The sequence below is a fragment of the Phaseolus vulgaris genome, chromosome 10 (assembly GCF_051622355.1).
Source record: "Phaseolus vulgaris cultivar YP4 chromosome 10, ASM5162235v1, whole genome shotgun sequence".
NCBI classification, from domain to species: domain Eukaryota; kingdom Viridiplantae; phylum Streptophyta; class Magnoliopsida; order Fabales; family Fabaceae; genus Phaseolus; species Phaseolus vulgaris.
In genome coordinates this window covers 33487045-33512505 of record NC_143507.1, presented here as the reverse complement: position 1 = coordinate 33512505, position 25461 = coordinate 33487045, and the positions used below count along the sequence as shown (strand labels likewise).

Genomic DNA, 25461 nt, shown 5'->3' with positions numbered 1-25461 from the left:
GTTATCTATAGTGATCACGAGTCTTTAAAATATTTAAAGGGCCAACACAAGCTCAACAAGAGACATGCTAAATGGATAGAATTTCTTGAACAATTTCCTTATGTAATCAAATACAAGAAAGGAAGCACCAATATAGTGGCCGATGCTCTTTCAAGACGGCATACACTCTTTTCAAAATTGGGTGCTCAAATTCTTGGCCGATGCTCTTTCAAGACGGCATACACTCTTTTCAAAATTGGGTGCTCAAATTCTTGGATTTGACCACATAAGAGAACTTTACCAAGAAGATCAAGAACTCTCATCCATCTATGTCCAATGTCTAGCGCAAGGAGGTTACTATGTGTCTGAGGAATATCTTTTTAAAGAGGGAAAACTTTGCATTCTCCAAGGAACACATAGGAAACTCCTTGTCAAAGAATCACATGAGCGGGGACTCATGGGCCATTTTGGAGTTGATAAGATTCTAGATCTTTTAAAAGCAAAATTTTGTTTGCCACGCATGAGGAAAGATGTCCAACGACATTGTTCTAGATGCATCTCATGTTTAAAAGCAAAGTCTAGAACAATGTCGCATGGACTCTACACCCCTTTGCCGATTGCAAATGCTCCTTGGGAAGACATTAGCATGGATTTCATTTTAGGACTTCCTAGGACTGCAAGAGGCCATGAGTCTATCTTTGTGGTAGTGGACCGTTTTAGCAAAATGTCCCATTTTATTCCATGCCACAAAGTAGATGATGCTCAAAATATTTCTAAACTCTTCTTTAGAGAAGTGGTGAGACTCCATGGACTCCCTAGAAGTATAGTGTCGATAGAGATCCCAAGTTTATAAGCCACTTTTGGAAAACTCTTTGGGGTAAACTTGGAACAAGACTACAATTTTCAACTTCTTGTCATCCTTAAACGGATGGGCAAACCGAGGTAGTCAATAGATCTCTTGGAACTATGCTTAGAGCTATCATGAAGGGCAGCCACAAATCTTGGGATGAGTATCTTCCCCACATTGAATTTGCTTACAATCGAGTGGTTCATAAGACTACTAATGCTTCTCCTTTTGAAGTAATATATGGTTTTAATCCTCTCACACCCATGGATTTGATACCTCTTCCTAATCCACAAGATTTTGTGCATAAGGAAGGAGTAATCAAAGCTGACTTTGTAAAGAAAATGCATGAGAAGATTAAACTCCAAATACAACACCAAAATGAGAAGTACACAAAATACAACAATAAAGGGAAGAGAGAAATAATTTTTGAAGAAGGAGACTTAGTTTGGTTTCACCTTCGCAAAGATAGATTTCCAACTCAAAGGAAGTCCAAACTAAGTCCCCGAGGTGATAGACCCTTTCAAGTCCTCAAGCGAGTCAATAACAATGCATATAAATTGGACCTACCTCTTGAATATGGAGTACATGACACTTTTAATGTAATTGACCTTTCTCCATTTGTAGGTACCAATGACGATGACGAGCTCGATTTGAGGACAAATCCTTTCCAAGAGGGAGGGGATGATGGAAGAGGGCCAAGCACATCTAACCATGGAAGCCAAAGCCCAACACTAGACCATGAAGAGCGTCTAGACAATGATGAACGTCTAGCTAGAAGGATGGAGCGTCTAGGACGTGAAGAGGAAAGGCTACCCATGGAGCGTCTAGGAGGAGACCTAGACCGTATAGGACCTATCACAAGGTCAATGACTAAGCATATTCAAGCCCAATTGAATGAAGCCACGGATGGAAGAGAGAAAGCTTTGTACATGTTGCATAAAGGCCCATTAGGGGTGCTTAGTAATTAGAGTAGTGTAGAAAGCATATTTGAGTGAAACATTCTAGAAACTCTCTAGGTGTGGCCGGTCATGAACACATGGCACATGGCTTTGTGAATTGCATTTAATTTGATTTTCATTTCATTAGGCATTAGCTTAAAACTTACGGCCAATTAGCTTATAAATAGGGAGGCCTACTGATGGAAGAGGCCCAAGCACAAGCCCACATGCAAGCCCACCAAAGGGTAGATTTGGGCCAACCATAGAGTTATGGCCAAGAGGATCCAAGAAGACGTTCTTTTACATGTTCAAATGCCATAAACTCTAGTGTAGAGTAGACTTTAATTTCTTGTCAAAATTAGCATAGGAACTTTATTTGTAACTTTCTTAGAATTAATTTTGGCACCTAAAACACCAACCTAGGTAAACTTAGAGTTTCTAAAAAAACCTCTAAATTTACCAAGGCCGGTCTAGAAAGCCCATGGAGGCGGTGAGCATAAAAACTAGACACACTCCTCCCCATGTGCTCATTTGTGCACCCATGTGCTTCACATTTACATTTCATTTGGCTAGCATTAGGGTTGCATTATGGTCCTCCTTAGCCTATAAAAGGAGGAGCCTACACCTTGTATTTTCAAGTTTAATTGAGTAAGGTTATGCTGCCATTTTTGTGCACAAGTTTTACTTCTCCTAGAAATCTAGGCTCTAAACTTCAATCCTTTCACCTTCTCCCTTGAGCTGGCCGAACCACTCAAACACCATACTCATCATGCACCTACAAGGCCAACACAACTCCTAGGAGGGTCTTGATCATCTCACCCATTGCTTCCGCACCTTATTTTCTACTTTGATTCAAGAAGAACACATGAAAATGCCATCATTCTACACCTTGTATTTGCAAGTTTATTGTGAGTAAAGTTATGCTGCCATTTTGTGCCAAGTTTTGCTTTTCCCTAGAATTCTAGGCTCTAAACTTCATCTCCTTCACCTCTCCTTGGGTTGGTCGAACCTCCCTAGCTTCATACACATCACGCACCTTCAAGATCAACACCACTCTTAGGAGGATCTTGCTCACACACCTTCATAGCTTCCGCACCACTTTTTCTTACATGATTCAAGAAGACCTTCATGAAATGCCATCACTTATCACCTTTAATTGTATTAAAGGGAGGTTACTTACCATTAATTTATTTTTATTATTGTTGTCTCTTAGAACCAGTATATATATAGTGGCTTTCTTCAAGCAATGTAACACAACAAACAACATACATTTGCTTCCTCTCTTTTTTTCATATACTTTTTATTTCTTCTCTTAGGTATAAGTGTTTAACCCGTATAGAGAGAATTTATTTTGGGACTATTTATTTATTAGTCAGAAAAGAATTCATTGTACTCCCAGTATCATTATAGTGAAAATTTTGGTTCGACGAGGTTTTTTTACCTTTATTTAAAAGAATTTTTCACATACTCATTTTCATTTTTTTTACATCTTTTGTTGAAATTATCACGCTTCCAAATACGATATCCCTACAGCGTAAATGGGACCTTTTCCTTGGGAAATGGCAAATAATCTTCTCCTATTTAATATAAATTAAAACAAAAATAATATATTTTTATATAGATATAACATTTTTATCATGGTTAAAATATCTTAAAACAATTCTAGTGTCATAGTTCAGATACAAAATGTAATAACATTAAAATAAAAATAAATGTAATATTAACACTACAAGAAAAAGTGTTTTTAGAAACTAAATTTTTGGTTTCTAAAATGATAAATTAGTCACTAACTTAATTAGAAACTAATTTAGAAACTAATAGTCTTAAGTGGCTAAAATCATGGTCGCTAATTTTAGATACCAATTTAGATTCTAATTTAGAAACCAATTTAGTGACCAAATATATAGAAACTAATTTAGTGACCAATTATATAGAAACCAAATTAACAACCAATTTTATTGAAACTAATTTAGTGACAAAAATATATAGAAACTCATTTAGTAACCAAATATATAAATACCAAAAAAATGGTCACTATATTGGTCTCTAAATAATTTAATTTTATTATAAAATATTATTTTATTTACTTACTTACTCTTTAATATTTTATATTTATTTATATATTTAAATTCATTAATTTTAAAATAATTTTATAAAATTCGTCAACTTAAATCTTTTATATTTATTTATAGCTTATGCTTAGTGCCACCAACTATTACTTATGCTTATTAGAAATAGAAAAATATAATAATAAGTGAGTTATTGAAAAGATTTAATATTCTTCAATTCATAGACCATTTTCTCTACATGACTTTTGCATTCTTTCTAGTGTGACTATTACACTATTACTGTTTAAATGGAAATCAAAATAGTTTAGATGTGTCACGAGATATCATGGACAAAAGAATATCAAGAATTACAATGAGGTAGAGAAAAAAGAAATAAACAACAATAGATAAACTTTATACCTTTCTTCTTTTATATAATTTTAGAAAAGACAATAAGTAAAAGAAAACAACAATTATTGGTCTATCAAACCCTACAAAGTCAACAATTAAGTAAAAAGCTTGATCTATCATTTTTTTTTAACTTTATTCCAAGAAGAGCCATTCTTGGGAGCTTTTGATGCTACCTATAACAATAACCATCTACCTGTCAAAAAATATAAAATAAAATTTATTAGCAACATTGAAATTTTAAAGATTGTTCATATAAAAAAGTAACCCACATAATAGTGCTAAAGAGTATACTTGAGAATAAAACTAAAAGCAAGGATCTTCAACACACTCCAATACACAATAGCATTAAACCATTAGTGTTAACATTTCAAAACCAAATCAAGCGGAAGACAAACTAAAGATTAAAATTTAATACTCACTTACCAGAAGCCTAAAAGCAATACTAGAGTTGAATTGAAGATAATAAAGTATCTCCCATTTCCAGATAATATTATTTCTACGTGAAAGGTTAGCAACACATTTTCTAAAACAATTCTTTGAACACATTTTTCGTTACTGGTAGAAAAATGTTGTAAATCACAAAATTTTGAGTCACACATCTTGTTTAATGGTATTCATTCATGATTTCAAACTTTTTAAGAAATTTTAACTGTAAGTAGTACATTCAAGGAATAAAAAAGATAAAAAACAAAGAAAGAGGCTACACTTTATTCTTTTTATTTGTTTATTCCATTCGATAAACATCAGTAATGGGACAAGAAAGAGGCTACACTATGAGGAAGGAACATTGCAGCCTTCTTATTCCTAGCCACAGAGCAAAGAAACGAATGACAATGAATGATATAGATAATGATTTACTTACCCTCTCATATTAAATTCAAAGATCCAAAATTGTATGGCGACTGTAAAAAGGAAAACACAGATTTTCAATGTTAATCTTTTTAATTTTAAAAGGAATTTTTTCTTTTGACAAACAATCAAAGCATTTTTATAACTAATACCTCAAAAATGATGTTTTCAGCTGCATTTTTAGCTAGGGGTGAAGTCATCTGATAAGCAATGGGGCTAAGCAAGACAGTTGATCTCAATATGTTAAATAATTGGTCTTGGGAAAAATCAGCCAATGCAATCAAAGTTCCCTACAAAGGAATTCAGAACTCTGCAGTGAGCATCACATTGAAGAAGTCAAAAACAAGAATGGGAAGCGTAGAATGTAAAATTCACCTGTGCGTGACCAACATAGTGTAGTTTTTGTCCAGTTAGATCATGCACATACTTGAATGTGACTGGAAGATCATGTGCAACTAGTTCATCCCATGACCAGTTCCAATCTAAATCTGATATAATCAATAGAACCAAACAAAATTGTTGACCATAGAAATGCATTAACATTTTAGTAGACAAAACTAACCAAGCTATTAGGTGGTAAAGTTGTATGTTGTCTGCTATATTTGGTTCCACGTGTGTTAACAACCCAAACATCAAACCCATTATCCGCCAAAAGAAATGCAAGAGACTGCTTTGAAGGTAGTAATAACCATGTTATGCTATCCTGCAACCACAACATCACATTAATTGCCAACATCAACAACAAAATCGATGACATATAGTTGCTTATGAAAGTTTTAGTAACCATGTAAAGCCCATGTTGTAGAAGAGCAGGTGGCCCCCTTAATTCTCCCACTCTAATTCTTGCAAGTTAAGAATATAATCATCTTGTGTTGTCACCTAAAACATTACTCTAAATTTTGTTGAATTTTGACCAGAAACAGAAACAAATGTAAACACAGTAGATACCAGGTGTTCTTCACAAGTATAGCCTTGTGTCGTCACCATAAACTTCACTTCACAATGTGGATCTCCCTGTCACCTTATTCTAAGAAGAGGCCTTCGATTCTATGTAATTATAATTATAATATACTAAGAAATGGAATCAATTCCAAAAACAGTAAACACTTTAAAATGCAAGTCACTTCCAATAATATATCCAAAACTCTGCATAGCAAGAAAGGTCAAATTATGAAAAGCTAAAATAGTATATTGGAAAACTTAAATTTCATATGCTATGATATCTTACCATAATCTTCTCAGCAGCCTTATAGATCTTATCGACCTTTGACTCCAATCAAGTTCTACGAAAATATAAAAATTATTTTTACATATAATTATAATATTCCAATCACCAAATAAACATATAATTAAACAGAGAAAAGAAGGTGAAACAATTGGATTATAACCTACAACCTTGAGTACAAGTGTCACCGAGAATCATGATAGTTCTTGTAGTAGTGTCGGTCTCACCGCCGGACTAGCACTCCTCCAATTTAGGGCATCGAGCCTCCTCGCAAACAGTGTGAAACTTCAATTCGCGGAGCTTCTTCTTGATCTGCACATACTTCTCACTGTCGGGAACGACCTCCTTCATCCATTTTTACTTCGGAAGCAGCTTCTTCTTCGTCTCGACCTCTACCGAATACGTGATCTTCGATCTCAGCGAGATGAAGTCCAACAACGACAGTGATTCCTCCTGCAACCGCGCCCGGAGCCCAGCCAGAGTCTGCGGGAACTGTGATGGCGCCACCAGAGTGGTAGCGGTAGATAGAGATGGAGATGAGGTGCAGTACGATGGTGCAGTGCGGTGGAGCGGTACGATGGTGCAATGCGGTGGTGCGGTGGGAGAGTTAGGATTAGGGATTCTGAGAAGAGAAGGAGGGAAAGGAAATTTAGGGTTTAAGAAAGAAAAAACAAAGTAAGGAAAAAATGACAGACAAAGAAATAAATACAATTAATTACTTCAAAATTAGTATCTAAATTTAAAATTGGTATCTAAATTAAAAAATAATAGTGACTAAAAATTTAAGTAACTAATTAAATGATGATTAGAAACTAAAAAATTAGTTTTTAATTTTATTATTTTTATAAACCAAAAATTAGTTTCTAAAATGACTTAAAAAATTGGTTTCTAATTACATCTTAACAAGAGACTGAAAAAATGTCTCTAAATTTATTTATTTATTTTTCTTATTATTAGTTACCAAAATTGTAGTATCTAATTATATTAAAAAATTTATTAATAATAGATACCTTTTTAGTAACCAATAATTTTTAGTTTATAAAATAGTATCAAAATTAGTTACTATAGAAACTATTATTTTTTGGTTTCTAAATTGGTTACTATCAAAACATTTTCTTGTAGTGTAATATAAAAAAAAATAGTTCTTATCTATTCATATCAATGTCTTGATTTATAATCCTAAAGTAATAAAAAATATTGTAATTAATATAATGTTTAAAGTAAATAATATAATATAAAAGTATTACATAATAAAAAAGTAAAATAAATTTACTTGTTAATATGTTATTTAGTAAAACATTAAAGTCAAGAGAGTTTTACCTTATGTTAAAAGAAAGTGAATCATAAGAAAATAATTAAAAATATTAACAAGTAATTTAAGGATAATTTTTTTAAATATATTTTAAAAAATACTATAAATTACTAAGAAAATTTATTTGTAATTACTTTTTAATAAGGTTAAATAAACTTTTAAACTAGTTTTATATGAAAGTAGTTGAAACATTTTGGGGATATAACTTTTGAGAAGATCATATGCAATGACATGAATAATCAATTTATATGTTTTTTTTATATTTTTATAGAAAGTAAAATATAAATCTTAACTAGGTGGATACCTTGTATTTTTTTTTTATTCTTCAATTTTTATAATTTACAAAATTCATTTCTTATTATATTAAGAAAATATATTTTTATTTAGATTTAGGGTCTCCGATTAAATATTCACTTCAGGTCGAGTTAATATGTTCTAAAAAAAGTTTCTTGTAAACCATTGAACAATTATTTTTTATAAGGATTTCTTATCAATAATAATATTATTTCAATATGGATTCGCTTACAAAAGTACTTGAGATTAACAAACTATCTTTTTTATGTTTAAGGAAATGCTTTATAAAATTATATATGATAGGACAAATGTAAAGGTATTCCATTCTCCTTTCTTTTCGATCACTAATCTTCTCATTTAATCAAATAATTCTAGAATTTTTTTATTAAATAATAATTAATTTTAAAGATAAAAAATTAATTATTATATTAATGAAGTTAAATATTATTTTATAAATTAAAAAATTATTATGTTATTAATATAAATATTAACTTTTAAGATTTTAGTTATTAATTACTCGAATTTTAAATTTGTCTTGTGATTAATTCTGTAAAGCATGTAAGTAGTAGAAAAAATTAATATTTATGTTAGATATTAATTTATAATTTTTTTAATAATTTTTATTAATAAAATTTATTTTAAATATTAATATTTTTTTTAATTTATAAAATAGTATTTAATTTAATTAATATTGTAATCAATGTTTTTAAATTAGTTATTTTATTAAAAAAATTATTAAATAAAAATCAAATTTGGAATAAAAAAAATTAATTATCATATTATATTAACTAATATTTTAGAGAAAAAATTATTAATATTTAAAATAACTTCTATTATTAATAAAAAATTATAAAACAGTTTTTCTAATTCACTAGCCGAAGATGTTGTTGTAAGTACAGAAAACATTTTTTTATACGAATCTAATACACTATGTTACATATTGTACTGGTAGCCTAAAACCGAGAGGTATAGGCCGAGAACTACATGTTCAATAATCAAAGTGATAAATTAAAACTGAAAGGTCTGGACCGAAACCTGAAAGGATAATAGAAATCATAATAAAGCCCAATTTAAATAAGGAACTTGCACAAGGGGGTGTAAAAGTAATAAAAAGGTGTGAGAAGAAAGTCCAAAAGTACTGTAGAAGGCCCAAAACCCTATAAATAGGAGGTCACCACAAGAAAAAGGTAAGAGTGATTTTATCTGAAAAACCATTACATTGTTTCTGACTTTGGCATCAGAGCGACTTGCAGGTACATCCCCCCACCTGTGAGGAATACCAACCGAAAGGAGTAGCCGAGAGGTGCAGCCGAGATGAACAGCCGAGAGGAGCAACCGAGATGAATAGCCGAGATGAATAGCCGAGAGAAGCAGCCGAGAGGAACAGCCGAGAGTCTAGCCCAGTTGAGAGTCCAGCCCAAGAAGTAATCCAGCCCAATAGGAAACCGAGAGTATAGCCCGAAATCAGAAGATTTGTGTAAAAGGCCATCTTGTCGTTTCGGTTCGAGTGTTCTTGGTCCCTTTTTGTAAGAACATTTTGGCGCCCACCGTGGGGCCGAGAACTAGTTAGAAAGAAAGGTAGAAGACAAGATGGATCAGAGAGAAGGACAAGGAGAGCAAGTAGATAATGTCAGTATGCCAATGACAATGTTGGTGCAGCTGCAGAAAGAGTTCGAGACGTTAAAAAAGAGTAATGAAGAAGAGCTGAGTATGTTAAGAGCCGAAAATGCACGCATGAGGAGAAAACTACATGAGGAGACAGTTTTGAATGCATCATTTGAAACTGTTCAGCCAAGAGCACAAGTCAATGAGAGGATTTATCATAATGAATGTTCCCAAACGAAAAGAAGATTCCTTGGAGATTCTGAAGTTTTTGCAGGAGCATCTTCAAGAAAACATCCCTTCTATGATGTTATAGTTGATACTCCATTGCCTGACAATTGGAGAAGTTTAACTATTGACAAGTATGACGGAAGCACGGACCTTGATGAACATGTTGCGGTATATACCACGCAGATCAGTCTATATACATGGAACGATGCTATTATGTGCAGAGTGTTCCCTACAACGTTAAAGGGACAGTGTTAAGTTGGTTCACACGCCTTCCGCCCTTGAGCATAGATTGTTTTGATACATTGATGGAAAAGTTTGGAGCTCAGTTCGCAACTAGTCGTCCCCATCACCTCGATTGCTTTGGTGAATATAAGACAAGAAAAGGGAGAGTCGTTAAGAATGTTCATGGAACGCTTTGGGAAGGTTGCCCTGGGAATTCGAAACCTCAGCCCAGAGGTTATCATGCATCATATGATAACAGCACTAAAGCCAGGGCCATTTGCTGATAGTCTTTGCAAGAAACCCGCGACTAGTTTAGATGAGCTAAGACAACGAGCGTCGAAGTTCATGCAAATGGAAGAACTGAGAGAGTTCCGGAATCAGGCAAGGATGGATGGAGGTGAAAAAAGGGTGATAGAAAAAGAAAGTGGACCTATGGCTAGAAGAGCCAGGGAAGAATTCAGAAGCCGAAAGTTCCAGCAATACACACCCTTAAATACAAACAGAACAAGAGTCTTACAAGAAGCCATGGCGGCAGAGATAATACCACCAACTAGAAAAGCGCGAACACCGGAAAGGGCCGACCACACCAAACATTGTGAATATCATAAAAATCATGGCCATCATACAGAGGAGTGTGTCGGGTTAAAAGATAGAATAGAAGAATTGATTCAGGCTGGGCAGTTGAAGCGTTTTGTTCAAGGAGGAAATGTTAGACTGAGGTCAAGTCCGGAGAGAAGATTGAAAGGAATCGAAACAGGGGGAAGAAGGGCAGACAGATTTGAAAGAGAAAAAAGAATAGAAAAAAGAGATGATAGAAGAGGTGGAAGATCAGAAGGAAGAAATGACAGGGTTTACCAAAACACACAATCAGTAAGGAGAAGTAGGGAACGAAGTTTGGGGAGACCCGTCAGGGGGTTTATAAACACTATTTCAGGTGGTTTCTCTGGAAAAGAATCATCATCAGCAAGGAAACAACATTGGAGAAGTATAAGGACCATTAACCACATTTTTAAAAGAAGAACTTTGCCACCAATGCTTTTTACAGATGAAGATTTTCAAGAAATTGATCCCGATCACGACGATCCTATGGTGATAACAGTAGAAATAGCCGAATATGCCGTCATGAAAACCTTGGTTGATCAAGGAAGCTCAGTTGATATTCTGTTTTGGGATACTTTCAAAAGATTGCATCTAAAAGAAGAAGACATTGTACCTTTCCGAGAACAAATCATTGGTTTTTCAGGGGAGAGAGTCAGCACGAAAGGATATGTGGATTTGATGACTACGTTCGGAAGAGGGAGTAAGACTAAAAAGATTAAAATCAGATATTTGGTGGTGGATGCTTCTACATCATATAATGTGTTGTTAGGACGTTCTTCTTTGAATAAGTTGGGAGCAATAGTTTCAACACCACATCTAGCAATGAAATTTCCAACAGAAAAGGGGGAGATAGCAACAGTCTATGTTAATCAAAGAGATGCTCGAGAATGTTATGCAGCCGGTCTGAAGATGAATTTAAAAACACACAAAGATACCGAAAGAATGGTGGCAATGGCGGATTTGGACCCAAGATTAAATGATGAAAGGTTGGAACCGAAAGAAGAGACTACAGCCGTGGTATTAGGCCGAGACGAGAAGCAATGCACTTATATAAGTGGAAGTTTGCTCGAAGAATTGTTAAACAAACTTGTCACATTGTTACGCGACAACAAAGACTTGTTCGCTTGGACACCGTCTGATATACCTGGAATCGATCCAAAGGTAATTTGTCATAAGTTGTCGGTATGCCGAGAAGCGAGACCGATATCTCAGAAACGAAGAAAGTTGGGTGAAGAGAGAAGAAAGGCAGCAATGGAAGAAACTGAGAAGTTAATGCAAGCCGGTTTCATTAAGGAAGCTCAATATACGACATGGTTGTCCAATGTAGTGCTTGTCAAAAAACCGAATGGAAAGTGGAGAATGTGTACAGATTATACGGACTTAAATAAGGCTTGTCCGAAAGATACATATCCATTGCCCAACATTGACCGATTGGTAGATGGGGCGTCTGGACAAGAAATGATGAGTTTTCTCGATGCTTATTCAGGGTATAACCAAATACAGATGTATGAGCCAGATGTGCCCAAAACAGCTTTTACCACAGATACGGCAAATTATTGTTACAAAGTCATGCCTTTCGGCTTAAAAAATGTCGGAGCAACGTATTAGAGATTGATGGATAAAGTGTTCAAAGATCAAATTGGAAGAAACATGGAAGTATATGTGGACGATATGGTTGTGAAGTCAGAGGAAGTGGAGAAACATTTGGGAGATCTTGAGGAGGTGTTTTCACGCATAAGAGAGTACAATATACGTCTCAACGCAGAAAAATGTGTGTTTGGCGTCAAAGGTGGAAAATTTCTAGGTTTTATGTTAACCAACAGAGGGATTGAGGCTAATCCTGATAAATGTGAAGCAATTATGAAGATGGGGAACCCGAAAAACCTGAAAGAGGTGCAGAGGTTAGTGGGAAAACTAAATTCATTGTCAAGGTTTTTACCAATCTTAGCTGAAAAAACTAAACCGATAATAAGCTTGTTAAAAAAATCTGAAACCTTTGAGTGGAATGAAAAATGTGAGCAAGCCTTCTCTCAAATCAAAAGCATGGTAGCTGAACCACCGATCCTAATCAAACCTGAGTTGACCCAACCCATCATAGTTTACTTAGCAACTTCCAATGAAGCCATAGGAGCAGCGTTAATCCAAGAGAATCCGGACCAGAAACCAATATACTTTGTAAGTAGATCCCTTCAAAATGCTGAAACCAGATATCCCAAAGTAGAAAAAGTTGCCTTGACCTTGGTGTACGCTGCAAGACGTCTTCGGCCATACTTTCAGAATCATCAGATAATTGTGAGGACAGATTATCCAATATCAAAAATTTTGAGAAAACCAGAACTTGCAGGTAGGATGGTGACATGGTCAATGGAGCTTTCCGAATATGGAATCAAGTATGAACCAAGAGGACCAATCAAAGCTCAATCCCTTGCAGATTTCATCATCTAGATGCCGACAACAGCACAGCAGGAGCAGTGGATATTGTATGTAGATGGCGCGTCAAGCAAAAAAGGAAGCGGAGCAGGGATAGTACTTGAAGGACCAGACAACTTCCAAATAGAGATGGCATTGAGATTCGAGTTCAGAACATCCAACAACCAGGCCGAATATGAAGCTCTTATTGCAGGACTACTACTGGCGAGAGACATGGGAGTTGAAAACGTCATTTGCAAAAGTGATTCTCAGCTCTCAGTGGGACAGGTACGAGGAGATTATCAGGTAAAAGATCCATTATTGATGCAATATTATCATAAGGTATTAAATGTCATGCAATGTTTCAAACAAGCTGAAATAAAATATATTCCGAGAGAACTAAACATGAAAGCAGATTCATTATCCAAATTGGCAAGTCAACAGCGGCAACTCCAACACAATTCGGTTATACAACAAACCCTCAGTTACCCGACAATCGGTTTCGAGGAATGTTGCAACGTCACCACAACAAAAGATGAATGGATAGAAACATATATGGAAGCTATAAAGAATCAAGAGCAAGGTGTTCAATTGGATACAAAAATGACAAAAAAAAATAGCTAGTTTTGTGTTAATTGGAGATGAACTCTACAAACGCGGATATTCAATATCTTTGTTGAAATGTCTCTCAAAAGAGCAAGCTCAATATGTAGTGAAAGAACTTCACGAAGGAATATGTGGCTTACATTGTGGAGCTCGAACAATGGCAACAAAAGTTTGCAGAGCTGGATATTATTGGCCAACACTCCGAGAAGATTGTGAAATTTATGTTAAAACATGCAAGAAGTGTCAAGAGTTTGGAAGTTTGAACCATATACCAGCACAGGCGTTACAAGGAATTACTTCTCCATGGCCATTTGCAAAATGGGGAATTGATATACTCGGTCCATTTCCACTCGGCCGAGGACAAACTAAATTCATGATAGTCGCTGTAGATTACTTTACAAAATGGATAGAAGCAGAAGCACTGACTAAGATAACAGCTCAGCAAGTTCAAACATTTATATGGAAAAATATAATATGTCGATTCGGAATCCCACACACCATAATAATTGACAATGGCCGACAATTCATTGACAAAAAAACTTATGGAATTTTATGCAGATTTGGGAATCAAGTCAACAAGCACTTCAGTTGAACATCCGCAGACGAATGGACAAGCGGAGGCTGCAAACAAAGTTATTTTGGGACAATTGAAGAAGAGGTTAGGAAATGCCAAAGGTTTGTGGGCAGAGAAGTTACCAGAGATCTTATGGGCATATAGATGCACACCACAAACTTCAACTGGTGAAACACCATTCAACCTCACATATGGGATGGATGCAATGTTACCTGTAGAAGTGAATGAACCAACGTTACGAAGGCAGATAGAAGACTGGAATATTAACAATGAATGCTTGAGAACCGACCTTGATCTCATTGAAGAACTTAGAGAACGAGCAAAAATAAAAGAGGCAGCAGTAAAAAGAAGAGCAATGAAAAGGTTCAATGCGAAAGTAAAATTCAGAGATTTTAAGGAGGGGGATTTAGTATGGAGAATGCGAACTGATGCACGAAAAGATCCGCGACATGGAAAATTGGCGTCTAACTGGGAAGGTCCATTCAGAATACTCGAAAATTTGCAAAATGGAGCATACAGATTGGAAACTTTAGAAGAAAAAATAGTACCAAGAACATGGAATACAAGTCATTTAAAGTTTTATTTTAGTTGAATTTGAAGATGTACAAAGAAGACTCTGTATATATATCTATCCATCAATGAAGAAGCATTATCCATTAACAATGTGTCGTTCATTTACATAACTTTCGGTCTTGGATGATTTCACTCTAAGTGAAAACCCACCCGAAAAGAAATGTATTCATCAAACTTTCGGTCTTGGATGATTTCACTCTAAGTGAAAACCCACCCGAAAAGAAATGTATTCATAAAACTTTCGGTCTTGGATGATTTCACTCTAAGTGAAAACCCACCCGAAAAGAAATGTATTCATAAAACTTTCGGTCTTGGATGATTTCACTCTAAGTGAAAACCCACCCGAAAAGAAATGTATTCATAAAACTTTCGGTCTTGGATGATTTCACTCTAAGTGAAAACCCACCCGAAAAGAAATGTGTTCATAAAACTTTCGGCTTTGGATGATTTCACTCCAAGTGAAAACCCACCCGAAAAAACATCTATACATAAAACTTTCGGATTTGGATGATTTCACTCTAAGTGAAAACCCACCCAAAAATTCGTACATTCATAAAAACTAGTGATCTCGGACGCTCCCATTTCCAATAAAAAATTCACTCGCACACCATACTTATGTTGATAATAAATTGGATAAGTCACTAATAAACTATGAATCAATAACCCATTATGATATTTTACAAAATCCGCAAAGAATCCGCTATTTCGAAACAACTTTCGGATAAAAACCGACAGATACTCGGCGTGTGAACAAAACGTCATCGCATTAAAAATATTACAATTAAATCAGTAGGTGACAATTACGTAGTATACGATCAATAATGCAAAATCATATAACAGTTGATAATCCAACAAACTTTATATGTATTAAGGTTCTCAAAAAGACATTACATTTAGCAAAACGAATCCCCCCACATGGATTAGCATATCAAAAAGCATCCATACATGGATTCCTAGTTCAAAATAAATCTACTTTCGGCAGGTAAACCTACGCCCCTCTAGCTCTCAATATTGACATCTTCAGCATCAGTGTCTGGGATCTCGTTAGCCGGCACCAATTCACCCTTGTAAAAACCCTTTTTAACATCAAAGTTGCCTTCATCAAGTGGAATCTTGTAAAAATATTTTGCTTGCTGAAGCGCTTTTTCAAAACCAAGTTGATGTTGTTCAAATATAAAGCTTTCGGCTTCAAAAACGTTGGTCCTCAGCTGATTTATCTCTTCATCCATAAGTTTGATGGCGTTCTTGTCGGCTTCATTCGTAGACAATAACGCTAACACCTTCTCATTCAGCAGTTGATTCTCTTTACGGAGTTGAGCGTTTTCTTCACTAGACCTCAAGCTTTCATTCTTCAATTCAACAATTTCTTTTTTAAACTCTTCCTTTGCAACTTCTTGTTCACCTTTTTGTTTCTTCATCTCTTCTAGTTGCTCGAACAAAGAGCTCGTTTTCTCCTTATATTCAGCAAGGTCAGTCCTCAATTTTTCAAATTCAGATAAAGACACACAATTTCCATTTTTCTCCTTCATCATTTTTCCAATCAACAAACTTCTACTCGACAATTCAATAATGGAATCAGCTAATGAAGCAGCATCCATATTTTTCAACATATTATAAGACGATTCGTTAAAAGAAGTTTGGACAAACTTTGCATACTTAGTTGATGCACAAAAAATGGTTTCAGAAAGCGGTTCAGACGACACATTCTCAACGCGACGATGACGCCGAGAAGAAGAGTGCGATCTCTTGCTGCTTCTATCTCGCTTCTTTGATTTTTTCGAAGGCCCGACAACATCAACATTGTGTGCAACTTCAACCACTTCAACAGGCGCAACACGCTCCGCTTCTTCCGTTTCAACAACAGGATTCACCACATTTTCACGCCGAGGAGTTACATCACCTACTTTGTTTAGCAGCTTCGAAAAATAAGACCGAGCTTTCGGATTTGTGCTTGCCATCAAAGCTGAAAATCAATAAAAAACTTAGCAAAGTTAAAAAACACATCCTATAAAACAAGAAAATGAAGAACAACCACCTACCAGTAAGATCTTCTCGTGGATGGGACGAAGTATACAATTGTAGCAAGGCGCGAGTGGGAACTTGGTACGAGAGGTGACTGAAAACTTCAATAACATGACGATCGGCCGCCCCCATTGAGTGAAAAGATATTGAATTAAACTTCACGGGATCTCTTGTCCAGTAAAGAGGAAATTTTGGAGACTCTCCATTGAAAAAATACTCTTTCCCTATCGGCTCTATTAGAATTTTGAAAAAACCTCCCTTAAAATCCTTATATGATGATGTAAAAGGTTTAAGGAAGCAAACGTTGGATTTACTAATAAGAGAAAGCCATCCTGGTCGTTTACCAGGCCGAGAACTATAATAATACAGGAACGAAGCAGGACTAGGAGAAAGCGACAGTAATTTACACAAAATACTAAAAGCTTGCATGGCAGCCCACCCATTAGGGTGAAGCTCAGTAGGGGCAACATTAAGAAAATTAAGAACGCCTATTTGAAAGTTGTTCAAAGGCAATCGAATATGAAGGTCTCTAAAAAAGCAAGCATAAAAATAGAAAAACTCATAGCTATCATCTTCTCGGCCATGGCAAACGTTATCAACATCTCCAACACGCCGAAAAGAAATAATATCGTTTTCAATATCAGAATAATAAATCTGAGAATGAGAAAGAAAACTACGAAGTTCAGTAGCAGAACGATACTTCGAAAAATATTCCCGAACTCTAGGGTTAACCCACTGATAACCTGGACGAAGGTTTTTCCGAGGCAACATAAAATCGACTTCTTGAGGAACATCAATAGTAGGGGCTCCATTAGAGTCATTCATGCAAGAAGGGGTAGCAGATGAAGACTTTGAGTCTGGATGATCCTCTTCCCGAACCACTCGCCCAGTTGATTCACCACCCGTGCTCGAACAATCATCACTAGCAGAAAAGCTTGAAAGAGACATTACCTTTGCCAGAATCAACTGAAGATGGAAAATGAGCTTCTTGTTTAATAGCGATAAGTTTCACAATCATAAAAAGGCTAAAAAAGGAACCTATTTATAACCCACGTGAACCCTAGAATTTGAAACGTTATGATCACACAAAATTATTTCTAAAATATATATGATCTAACGGTTAAAATAGACATTTCATGTCAAATCATGTACTTTCAGAAAAGTGAATTACGAAAACCAAGGCATTAAATACCAAATCAAATCAAAACTCAAAACTATTATATTATATTAAGACACAAATACTTTCAATATAAATAAATTATTTTTGTCTCGGGGGCCAGTGTACTGGTAGCCTAAAACCGAGAGGTATAGGCCGAGAACTACATGTTCAATAATCAAAGTGATAAATTAAAACTGAAAGGTCTGGACCGAAACCTGAAAGGATAATAGAAATCATAATAAAGCCCAATTTAAATAAGGAACTTGCACAAGGGGGTGTAAAAGTAATAAAAAGGTGTGAGAAGAAAGTCCAAAAGTACTGTAGAAGGCCCATCAACGAAACCCTATAAATAGGAGGTCAGCACAAGAAAAAGGTAAGAGTGATTTTATCTGAAAAACCATTACATTGTTTCTGACTTTGGCATCGGAGCGACTTGCAGGTACATCCCCCCACCTGTGAGGAATACCAACCGAAAGGAGTAGCTGAGAGGTGCAGCCGAGAGGTGCAGCCGAGATGAACAGCCGAGAGGAGCAGCCGAGATGAATAGCCGAGATGAATAGCCGAGAGAAGCAGCCGAGAGGAACAGCCGAGAGTCTAGCCCAGTTGAGAGTCCAGCCCAAGAAGTAATCCAGCCCAATAGGAAACCGAGAGTATAGCCCGAAATCAGAAGATTTGTGTAAAAGGCCATCTTGTCGTTTCGGTTCGAGTGTTCTTGGTCCCTTTTTGTAAGAACACATATGTTTATCTATATATTGTTGATGAACAAACTTATTTTAAAATGCTTAGTTTTATAAAATCTAAATTGAAGACAATATATGAATCTTTATATGAATATCTTAATTAGTTAACATATATAATTTATGTGATTAGTTGTATCTAATCAATAATGTTCTTCATCTAATATAAGAACTATTATAGTTTAAAAAGATATCAAGAATCAATGCCAATAGAGCTACAATGAGCGCGTGAGGTAGACATAGCAGTGAACCCTATTCGCGATGTGAGATAACAGAGAAAAAAGAGAATAAGAAAACGAGAAAGAGAAAGAAATGGTATTCTGTAAAACGTAAAAAGTTTCAGTGTACCAAACAGTAGACAAAAAGGTGTATATATAGAAAAGCAGTGCCTAAACCGTTGACAAATAAATAGAAAGTAAAATGGGCCTAACGGTGGCTCAAAAGCTTAAAAAATATCCTTAACCCCCCTCATCAAGTTGAGAGTATATGTTGCACAATCCCAACTTGAATTTAAGGTTGTTGAAAGGTGTAGGAGCAAGTGACTTTGTCAATATATTTGCAATTTGCTTGGCAGAGATGATTCGTAGGAGTTTGAGGAGACCAACGTTAAGTTTTTCACGAATAAGGTGGTAGTTTATTTCAATATGTTTGGTTCGTTCGTGAAAGACTTGATTGGAAACAATCTGGGTAGCAGACTTGTTGCCATAGTATAAGGTTGCTGGTTGTATGAATGGAATGCAGAGTTCAATGAGTAGGTAAGTGAGCCATTGTAATTTATAGGTTGTGGTGGCGAGAGCTCTGTATTCTACCTCAAAGGAGCTTCGAGGGATGGTATGTTGTTTCTTAGACTTTCAAGAGATGAGAGAGTCGCTGAGGAAGATAGAGTATCCTGTGATTGATTTGCGTGTCTCAAGACATGTGGCATAGTCAGAATCACTAAATCCCTAGAGTTGAATTATACTTGTGCTAAGGAGATAGATGCCATTGCTAGGATTGCCTTTCAAGTAACGAAGAAGGCAGGAGACAGGTTGCTAGTGGAATGTGGTGGGAGTAGAGATAATGTCGGGGCAAGTGGTAAATCAGTCTCCCAATGAGTCTTTTGCATGTAGAGGTTTCGTTAAGGTTGAGTTTTGTGCCTTCAGAATACGAGAGCTTTGAAGAATGTGACATGGGATAGGGCATAAGTGTTGAGTATAACATTCCAGTTTCTTGCAGAAGATCAAGGGTATACTTGTGTTGACTGAGATGCAGGGGATACTACAAAGCCCAAAAAAAAAAATAAGTAAGGTTGCTTAAGTTTTTGACTTTGAAGTGGTGATCTAGAGAAGCAGTAATAACAATAATTTCCTCAGTGTCATTACTCGTGAGAACCAAGTCATCAACATAAGCAAGTATTGCAGGTAGTTTGGTGCCATTATATTTAAGAAATAAAGAATGATCAAACAAGGTATATCTATTATTTAAAAGAAAATGTGAGAGTTTTGCATACCATTGTTGACCAGCTTGACAAAGGCCATAAAGAGAGCGTTGAAGTTTACATACACAATGTAGAGATGGTAGAGAAAGACAAGGAGGAAGAGTTATATAGACTTCCTCATGAAGATCACCATGAAAGAAAACATTATTTACATCAAGTTGTTTCATTGTCCAATTTTGTGATGTTGCAATAGCAACTAAGAGGCGTAAAATGGTGAGTTTAGAAACCGGAGCAAAGGTGTCTAGAAAATCTAGACCTTTAAGTTAAGCAATTCTCAGCTAATAAAGTTGACCCCCTGTGGTTACATGATTTGTTCGACAAAAAACAAAGGGAAGGATAGCTGCTCAAAGAGTACTTAAATCATTTATGCGCCGTCTCAGAGAGACTTAAGACTCTGAATGAGGAAATGATGGTCGCCGCTTTCATTAAAGGGATGACAACAAGCCCATTCAGTGACTCGTTAATCCAAAACAAGGCGAAAACGTTATTCGAAGTACGAAAACAAGTTACAACTCATATCAAGGCAGAGGAAGATGTGCTCAGGAAAAACGATAGCTCACGGTCAAAATAATCCAGGTATAAGGAGAGTAGTTGTGATCGTTCATCGAGGAAAGATGAAACATCCATAGTAAGAGAACAGACCAAAGGTACGTCCCATACATTGCGAAATACGAATCGAACACTCAAGCCGACGAGGAGATGATAACCAGGCCAAGGTTCCGAGTATCCTACAAGGAACTCGTGAGCATGGCCAGGGTGGCAATAGACTAAAATTTCCACAAAAGTCAGATTGGTTTTTAGGGTCATGAAAGGATAACTGGTGTGATTTTCACAGGGCGTGAGGGCACAATGTCGAACAATGCATTGCCCTAGGTTATCAACTTTTGAAGCTACTCAAAGAGGGATTCTTGATAGAGTTCCTTGAGGTTGGCCAAGAGGAATTGAAGGGGGAGATCGCACCCCAAGAACTAAAACATGAAACTCCAATCCTAGGTGACTTGAATAACATTGCGGGAGGATTTTTTGGAGGTGAAAACTCAGCTTCTAGCCGCATACACTATGCCAGAGCAGTGATGTCCCTAGATGTAAAGAAATATGAGAAGTTCACCGAACCCTCCCTATGTTTCACAGGATCCAATTTGAAGGACGTGTTTCCCCATGAAAATGATCATGTAGTAATATCAGTTATCATCATAGGACGAAAGGTGCATAGGGTTCTCATCGATCAAGGAAGCTCGACCGATGTGATGTTTTGAGAGAAATTTTTAAATTTACAAATCTCCCTCGACAAGTTGAGGCCTTACGACGTTGTCTTGTCGAGTTCGCAGGCGATCGGGTGGAGGTGTGAGGATACGTGGAGTTGAGGACGACCTTCTTTGATGAAAGCACAACCAAAATGATCACTGTGAAGTACATTGTTGTTAATACACCTTTTGTGTACAACCTGCTTTTGGGGTGACCTTCCTTGAATAGGTTGGGCGCGGTGGCCTCTACCATCCACATGAAGATAAATTTGCCCTCGACTAAAGGAAAGATAATCATGATGATCATCGACCAGAAGATGGCACGAAAATGTTCTGAGAGTAGCCTGAAAAATCGCAGGAGAACTTACACAATCACTATCCAATTGGGAGAACTAGGATGGATGGCCGTAGACGACCCCTGCAACGAAAGGTGACTTGAACCTACTGGGGAAGTTCGAGATTTGGAGATAAATGGCAAAAGGTTCAAGCTTGGCGCCTCGCTTTGCAAGGAGTTAGTGATGACATTTTCATGAAGTTCTTCTTGAATCAATGTAGAGTATGGGGCGGAAGCAATGAATGAGAGTGAGCAAGATCCTCCTAAGAGTGGTGTTGATCTTGTAGGTGCATGATAAGTATGGGTATTGAGTGGTTCGGCCAGCTCAAGGGAAAAGATGAAGGAATTGAAGTTTAGAGCCTAGGATTCTAGGGAGAAGCAAAGCTTGACACAAAATAGCAGCATAACTTTACTCACAATAAACTTGAAAATACAAGGTGTAGGCTCCTCCTTTTATAGGCTAAGGAGGACCATAATGCAACCCTAATGCTAGCCAAATGAAATGTAAATGTGAAGCACATGGGTGCACATGGCACATGGGTGCACAAATGAGCACATGGGGAGGGGTGTGTCTAGTTTTTATGCTCACCCCCCTCCATGGTCTTTCTAGAATGTTCACACAAATATGCTTTCTACACTACTCTAATTACTAAGCACCCCTAATGGGCCTTTATGTAACAATTACAAAGGTCTTCTCTTCCCAAAACCGTAGCTTTGACCCATGTGTATGTGAAGCTAGACGGTCTAGAAGGAATCCTCATCATGGCCTAGACGCTCCTTATGTAGCCGTTCCTCATCATGGCCTAGACGTTCCTCTTCATGGGCTAGACGCTCCTTTTTTAGTCTAGACGCTCCTCATCATAGGCTAGACCGTCTAGTCTTGGAGGCTTGGCTTTCATCGTGTGGTGAGCTTGGGCCCTCCTCCATCATCCCCTCCCTCTTGGAAAGGATTTGTCCTCAAATCCAAAGCTTTTGCTTTTGAGGGGGATTGTTGTGGCTGGATGGTATCCATCATCTCCTCCTTCGGGAAAAGATCTATCCTCAGATTTGCTAACTTGATCTCGGATAGCAGCCTCTTGCTTCGTCAAGGTGTGTCCTCCCGGATCAAATATCAACCTATGAGAATCTTGAAACAAAGCAAAGGAGTTAGAGTGAGTATTTGGAGAACAATTAATTGTGTGAAGTTGCCATCTTTGTTTTTCTCTTGTTTTGGTCAACTTCTCACAATGCTTCCCTTTTGATGGTTGTAGGTGCCCTCTAATCCTCTTATGTTTTCTAAAATTTCCAAAAGTAGTTACTTTTTCCTTAGGCATAATCCCTTTAGGAAATGGTGACAACTTTAAAAAGGCAAGAGGACTATGTTCACATACAACTTCAAATGGAGAGATATGAGTAATCTTGTGGACTACTCCATTGTATGCATGCATAAAAGGAAAAGGATTCTTATCCCAAGAATTGTGGGTGTCCCTCATGATTTCGTGAAGCATAGAAGGGAGAGCTATGTTTTCAAATTTTGGAGCTCTATCCCTTATTTTTGAAAATAAATCATGGAGGCTTGTAATTTTTCTTAAGAAGAGTTTATCCACTTCCATGAAGATTGAATCACAACCTTTTGTTGTCCTAGGGAGTTTTAATATGAAATTTATATCTTCCCAAGGATCATTTGCAAAAGGTGAAGGAGTATAAAGTTCATGAGACATTGCCTTGGGTGTAGTTTGAAAACAAGAATTGTACCTAAGGTAATGTCTTTGAACTTCTTTTCTCATGGGGGACAAAAGTTTTCCTTTTAAAAGCTCTAGAGTTTTATCAACTCTAATTTGTCCCATGAGTTCTCCTTCATGAAGACTCTTTCTCTTATGTGTAAGGATAGTCTCGTTGTGACAACCATTGTTTATAAGGATTTGTACACTTTGCAATGGTTGTCTCAATAAGACATGACAAGTTTCTTTAGGCCCTACTTCACATAAAAATTTGTTTTTGTAGATGCTTATAAAAAACTTGACATTCACTTGGTGATATCCTAGCACATATGAGAAATAATCTATTTCATTTTTATCTATGCAAGCTTCTTTTAAAGACTCTTCTTTTTCACTTAGGCTTGCAAGTGTTCCTTTACAAAAGGTAAGGCTTTGAGGTTGTTCAGCAAGACACACATTTTCAAAGGTATTTTTAAATCTTTGGTCTTGTTGAATGACCTTGTGGGAAGGAACACTCTTCTCCCACGCCTTTTGTTTTTCAAGGGTCTTCTCATGCTTTTCTTTTTCTTCTTTTTCTTTAGCTTCACTTTCGACTTCCCCTCTCTTCTTTTGTATTTTTCTTTCCTTTCTTTCTTTATGGGAAGCAAACAATTTTTCTACCCTCATTTCCCAATCTAGGCAAGCTTCTATATTTTCTTTTCCATGGAAATGGGGTTGTTCTACCCTAACCTCTCTTGGGTTTTCTTGTTCTTTTCTATCTCTTCTATGTCTTCTAGGGGGTGCTTGATAATAATCATTTACTCTAATGCTTCCCTCCCCAAAAGAATCATGATCTTTAGAGATATATGCATGAGAAGGTAATTTTTTTAGAATGTGAGACTTCTCATCCTTTGCTTTAGTCAAAACATTAAGTTTAGTCTCACTCTCCAATTGTCTATATGCAATTGATTGCACAGTTTGTGAAACTTCTTTCAATAGAGTTTTTAAAGATTTTAATTCACTTCCAATAGACTTTGTAGAATGAGAAGAAGAAGACATGGCTAAAGCTTTGTGTATATAGGTGTTTTACTTTGAGAAAGTTTAGGAAAGTTAAAGAAGGTAGTTTTCCAGGTAAGGGAGGTGAGTCACAAAGGACTACTTAAATACCAAGCCTTTGCCTTAGCCAAAAACTATCCCTCAGTAAAGGCGGATTAACATGTCACCGACTTGGAGGAGTTGTTCGCCACTATAACAAGGGAGAACTTAAAACTTAACCCCAATAAATGTGTTCTCGGTGTCCAGGCAGGGAAGTTCCATGCTTTCCTATTAACCGAAAGAGGGATAGAAGCAAACTCTGATAAGTGCACAACGATCATGGAGATGAGAAGCCCAACCAACGTTTAAGAGGTGCAACGTTTAACTGGGCGCATGGCTGCCCTATCACGTTTCTTATTAATTAGTGGCGATAAGGGGTATCCTTATTTCCAATGCCTCAAGAAGAACGACCGTTTTATCTAGATCGACGACTGTGAAAAGGCTTTTGTCAAGTTAAAGGAGTACTTGGCTAATCCTCCCGTTCTGAGCAAGCCTACCCCGAAAAAATGGTCATCTTGCAGAAGGAGGAGAAGGCACAAAAACCGATTTACTTTGTAAAAAAATTGTTCCAAGGGGCAGAGGTTCGGTACCAAGCTATAGAAAAGGCGACTTTGGTGGTGTTATTCACAGCCCGACAACTTCGCCACTACTTCCAAAGTTTCACCGTAGTTGTAATGACCGACCTACCCACTCATAAGGTCTTATAGAAACTCGATATTGTAGGAAGGATGGTGCGGTGGGCGGTTAAGTTATCTGAATGTGACATACACTATGAGTCGTGAGGACCAATCTAGGTCCAAGTGTTTGCAAACTTCATGATAGAGCTCTCCCCCAAAGGTTTCGAGCCTAATTCGAATGATTTCCAATGGATCCTTTCCGTTGATGGGTCCTCTAACCTACAAGGGAGTGGGGCTGGTTCAAAGAGCTTTTATGACTAGTCAAAGAGCACATGTGATGACCATGTGGTTTTCTGCTTTTTCTGACGTTTTCTGTGCAG

General features: G+C 36.6%; 2 protein-coding genes across 6 annotated transcripts; one reads left to right on the top strand and one right to left on the bottom strand.

Annotated features, from left to right (window-relative positions):
- Nucleotides 1-4191: 4191 nt before the first annotated feature.
- LOC137819471 (triacylglycerol lipase 2) lies at nt 4192-6974 on the bottom strand. 5 transcript variants are annotated; one of them, XR_011082297.2, is made up of 7 exons: nt 6468-6921; nt 6301-6355; nt 5635-5775; nt 5448-5560; nt 5225-5362; nt 5086-5125; nt 4192-4416 (listed from the first exon to the last, which is right to left on the bottom strand). XR_011082297.2 is itself a non-coding variant. In XM_068623325.2 (7 exons), exons 4-6 carry the CDS (start codon nt 5712-5714, stop codon nt 5090-5092), a joined length of 441 nt encoding a protein of 146 aa, XP_068479426.1. In that variant the 5' UTR covers nt 5715-5775; nt 6021-6218; nt 6301-6355; nt 6468-6974; the 3' UTR covers nt 4192-4416; nt 5086-5089. The 5 variants fall into 5 exon arrangements, 4 of the variants coding, with proteins under 4 accessions (XP_068479426.1, XP_068479427.1, XP_068479425.1 ...); XM_068623325.2 differs by adding an exon at nt 6021-6218 and having other exon boundaries at nt 5448-5775; nt 6468-6974; XM_068623326.2 differs by adding an exon at nt 6021-6119 and having other exon boundaries at nt 5448-5775; nt 6468-6974.
- A 6029-nt stretch (nt 6975-13003) lies between these two features.
- Nucleotides 13004-14739, top strand: LOC150024741 (uncharacterized). Its single transcript, XM_090296133.1, has 3 exons — nt 13004-13550; nt 13663-13911; nt 14132-14739. Exons 1-3 carry the CDS (start codon nt 13004-13006, stop codon nt 14737-14739), a joined length of 1404 nt encoding a protein of 467 aa, XP_090152259.1.
- The last annotated feature ends 10722 nt before the right edge of the window (nt 14740-25461 follow it).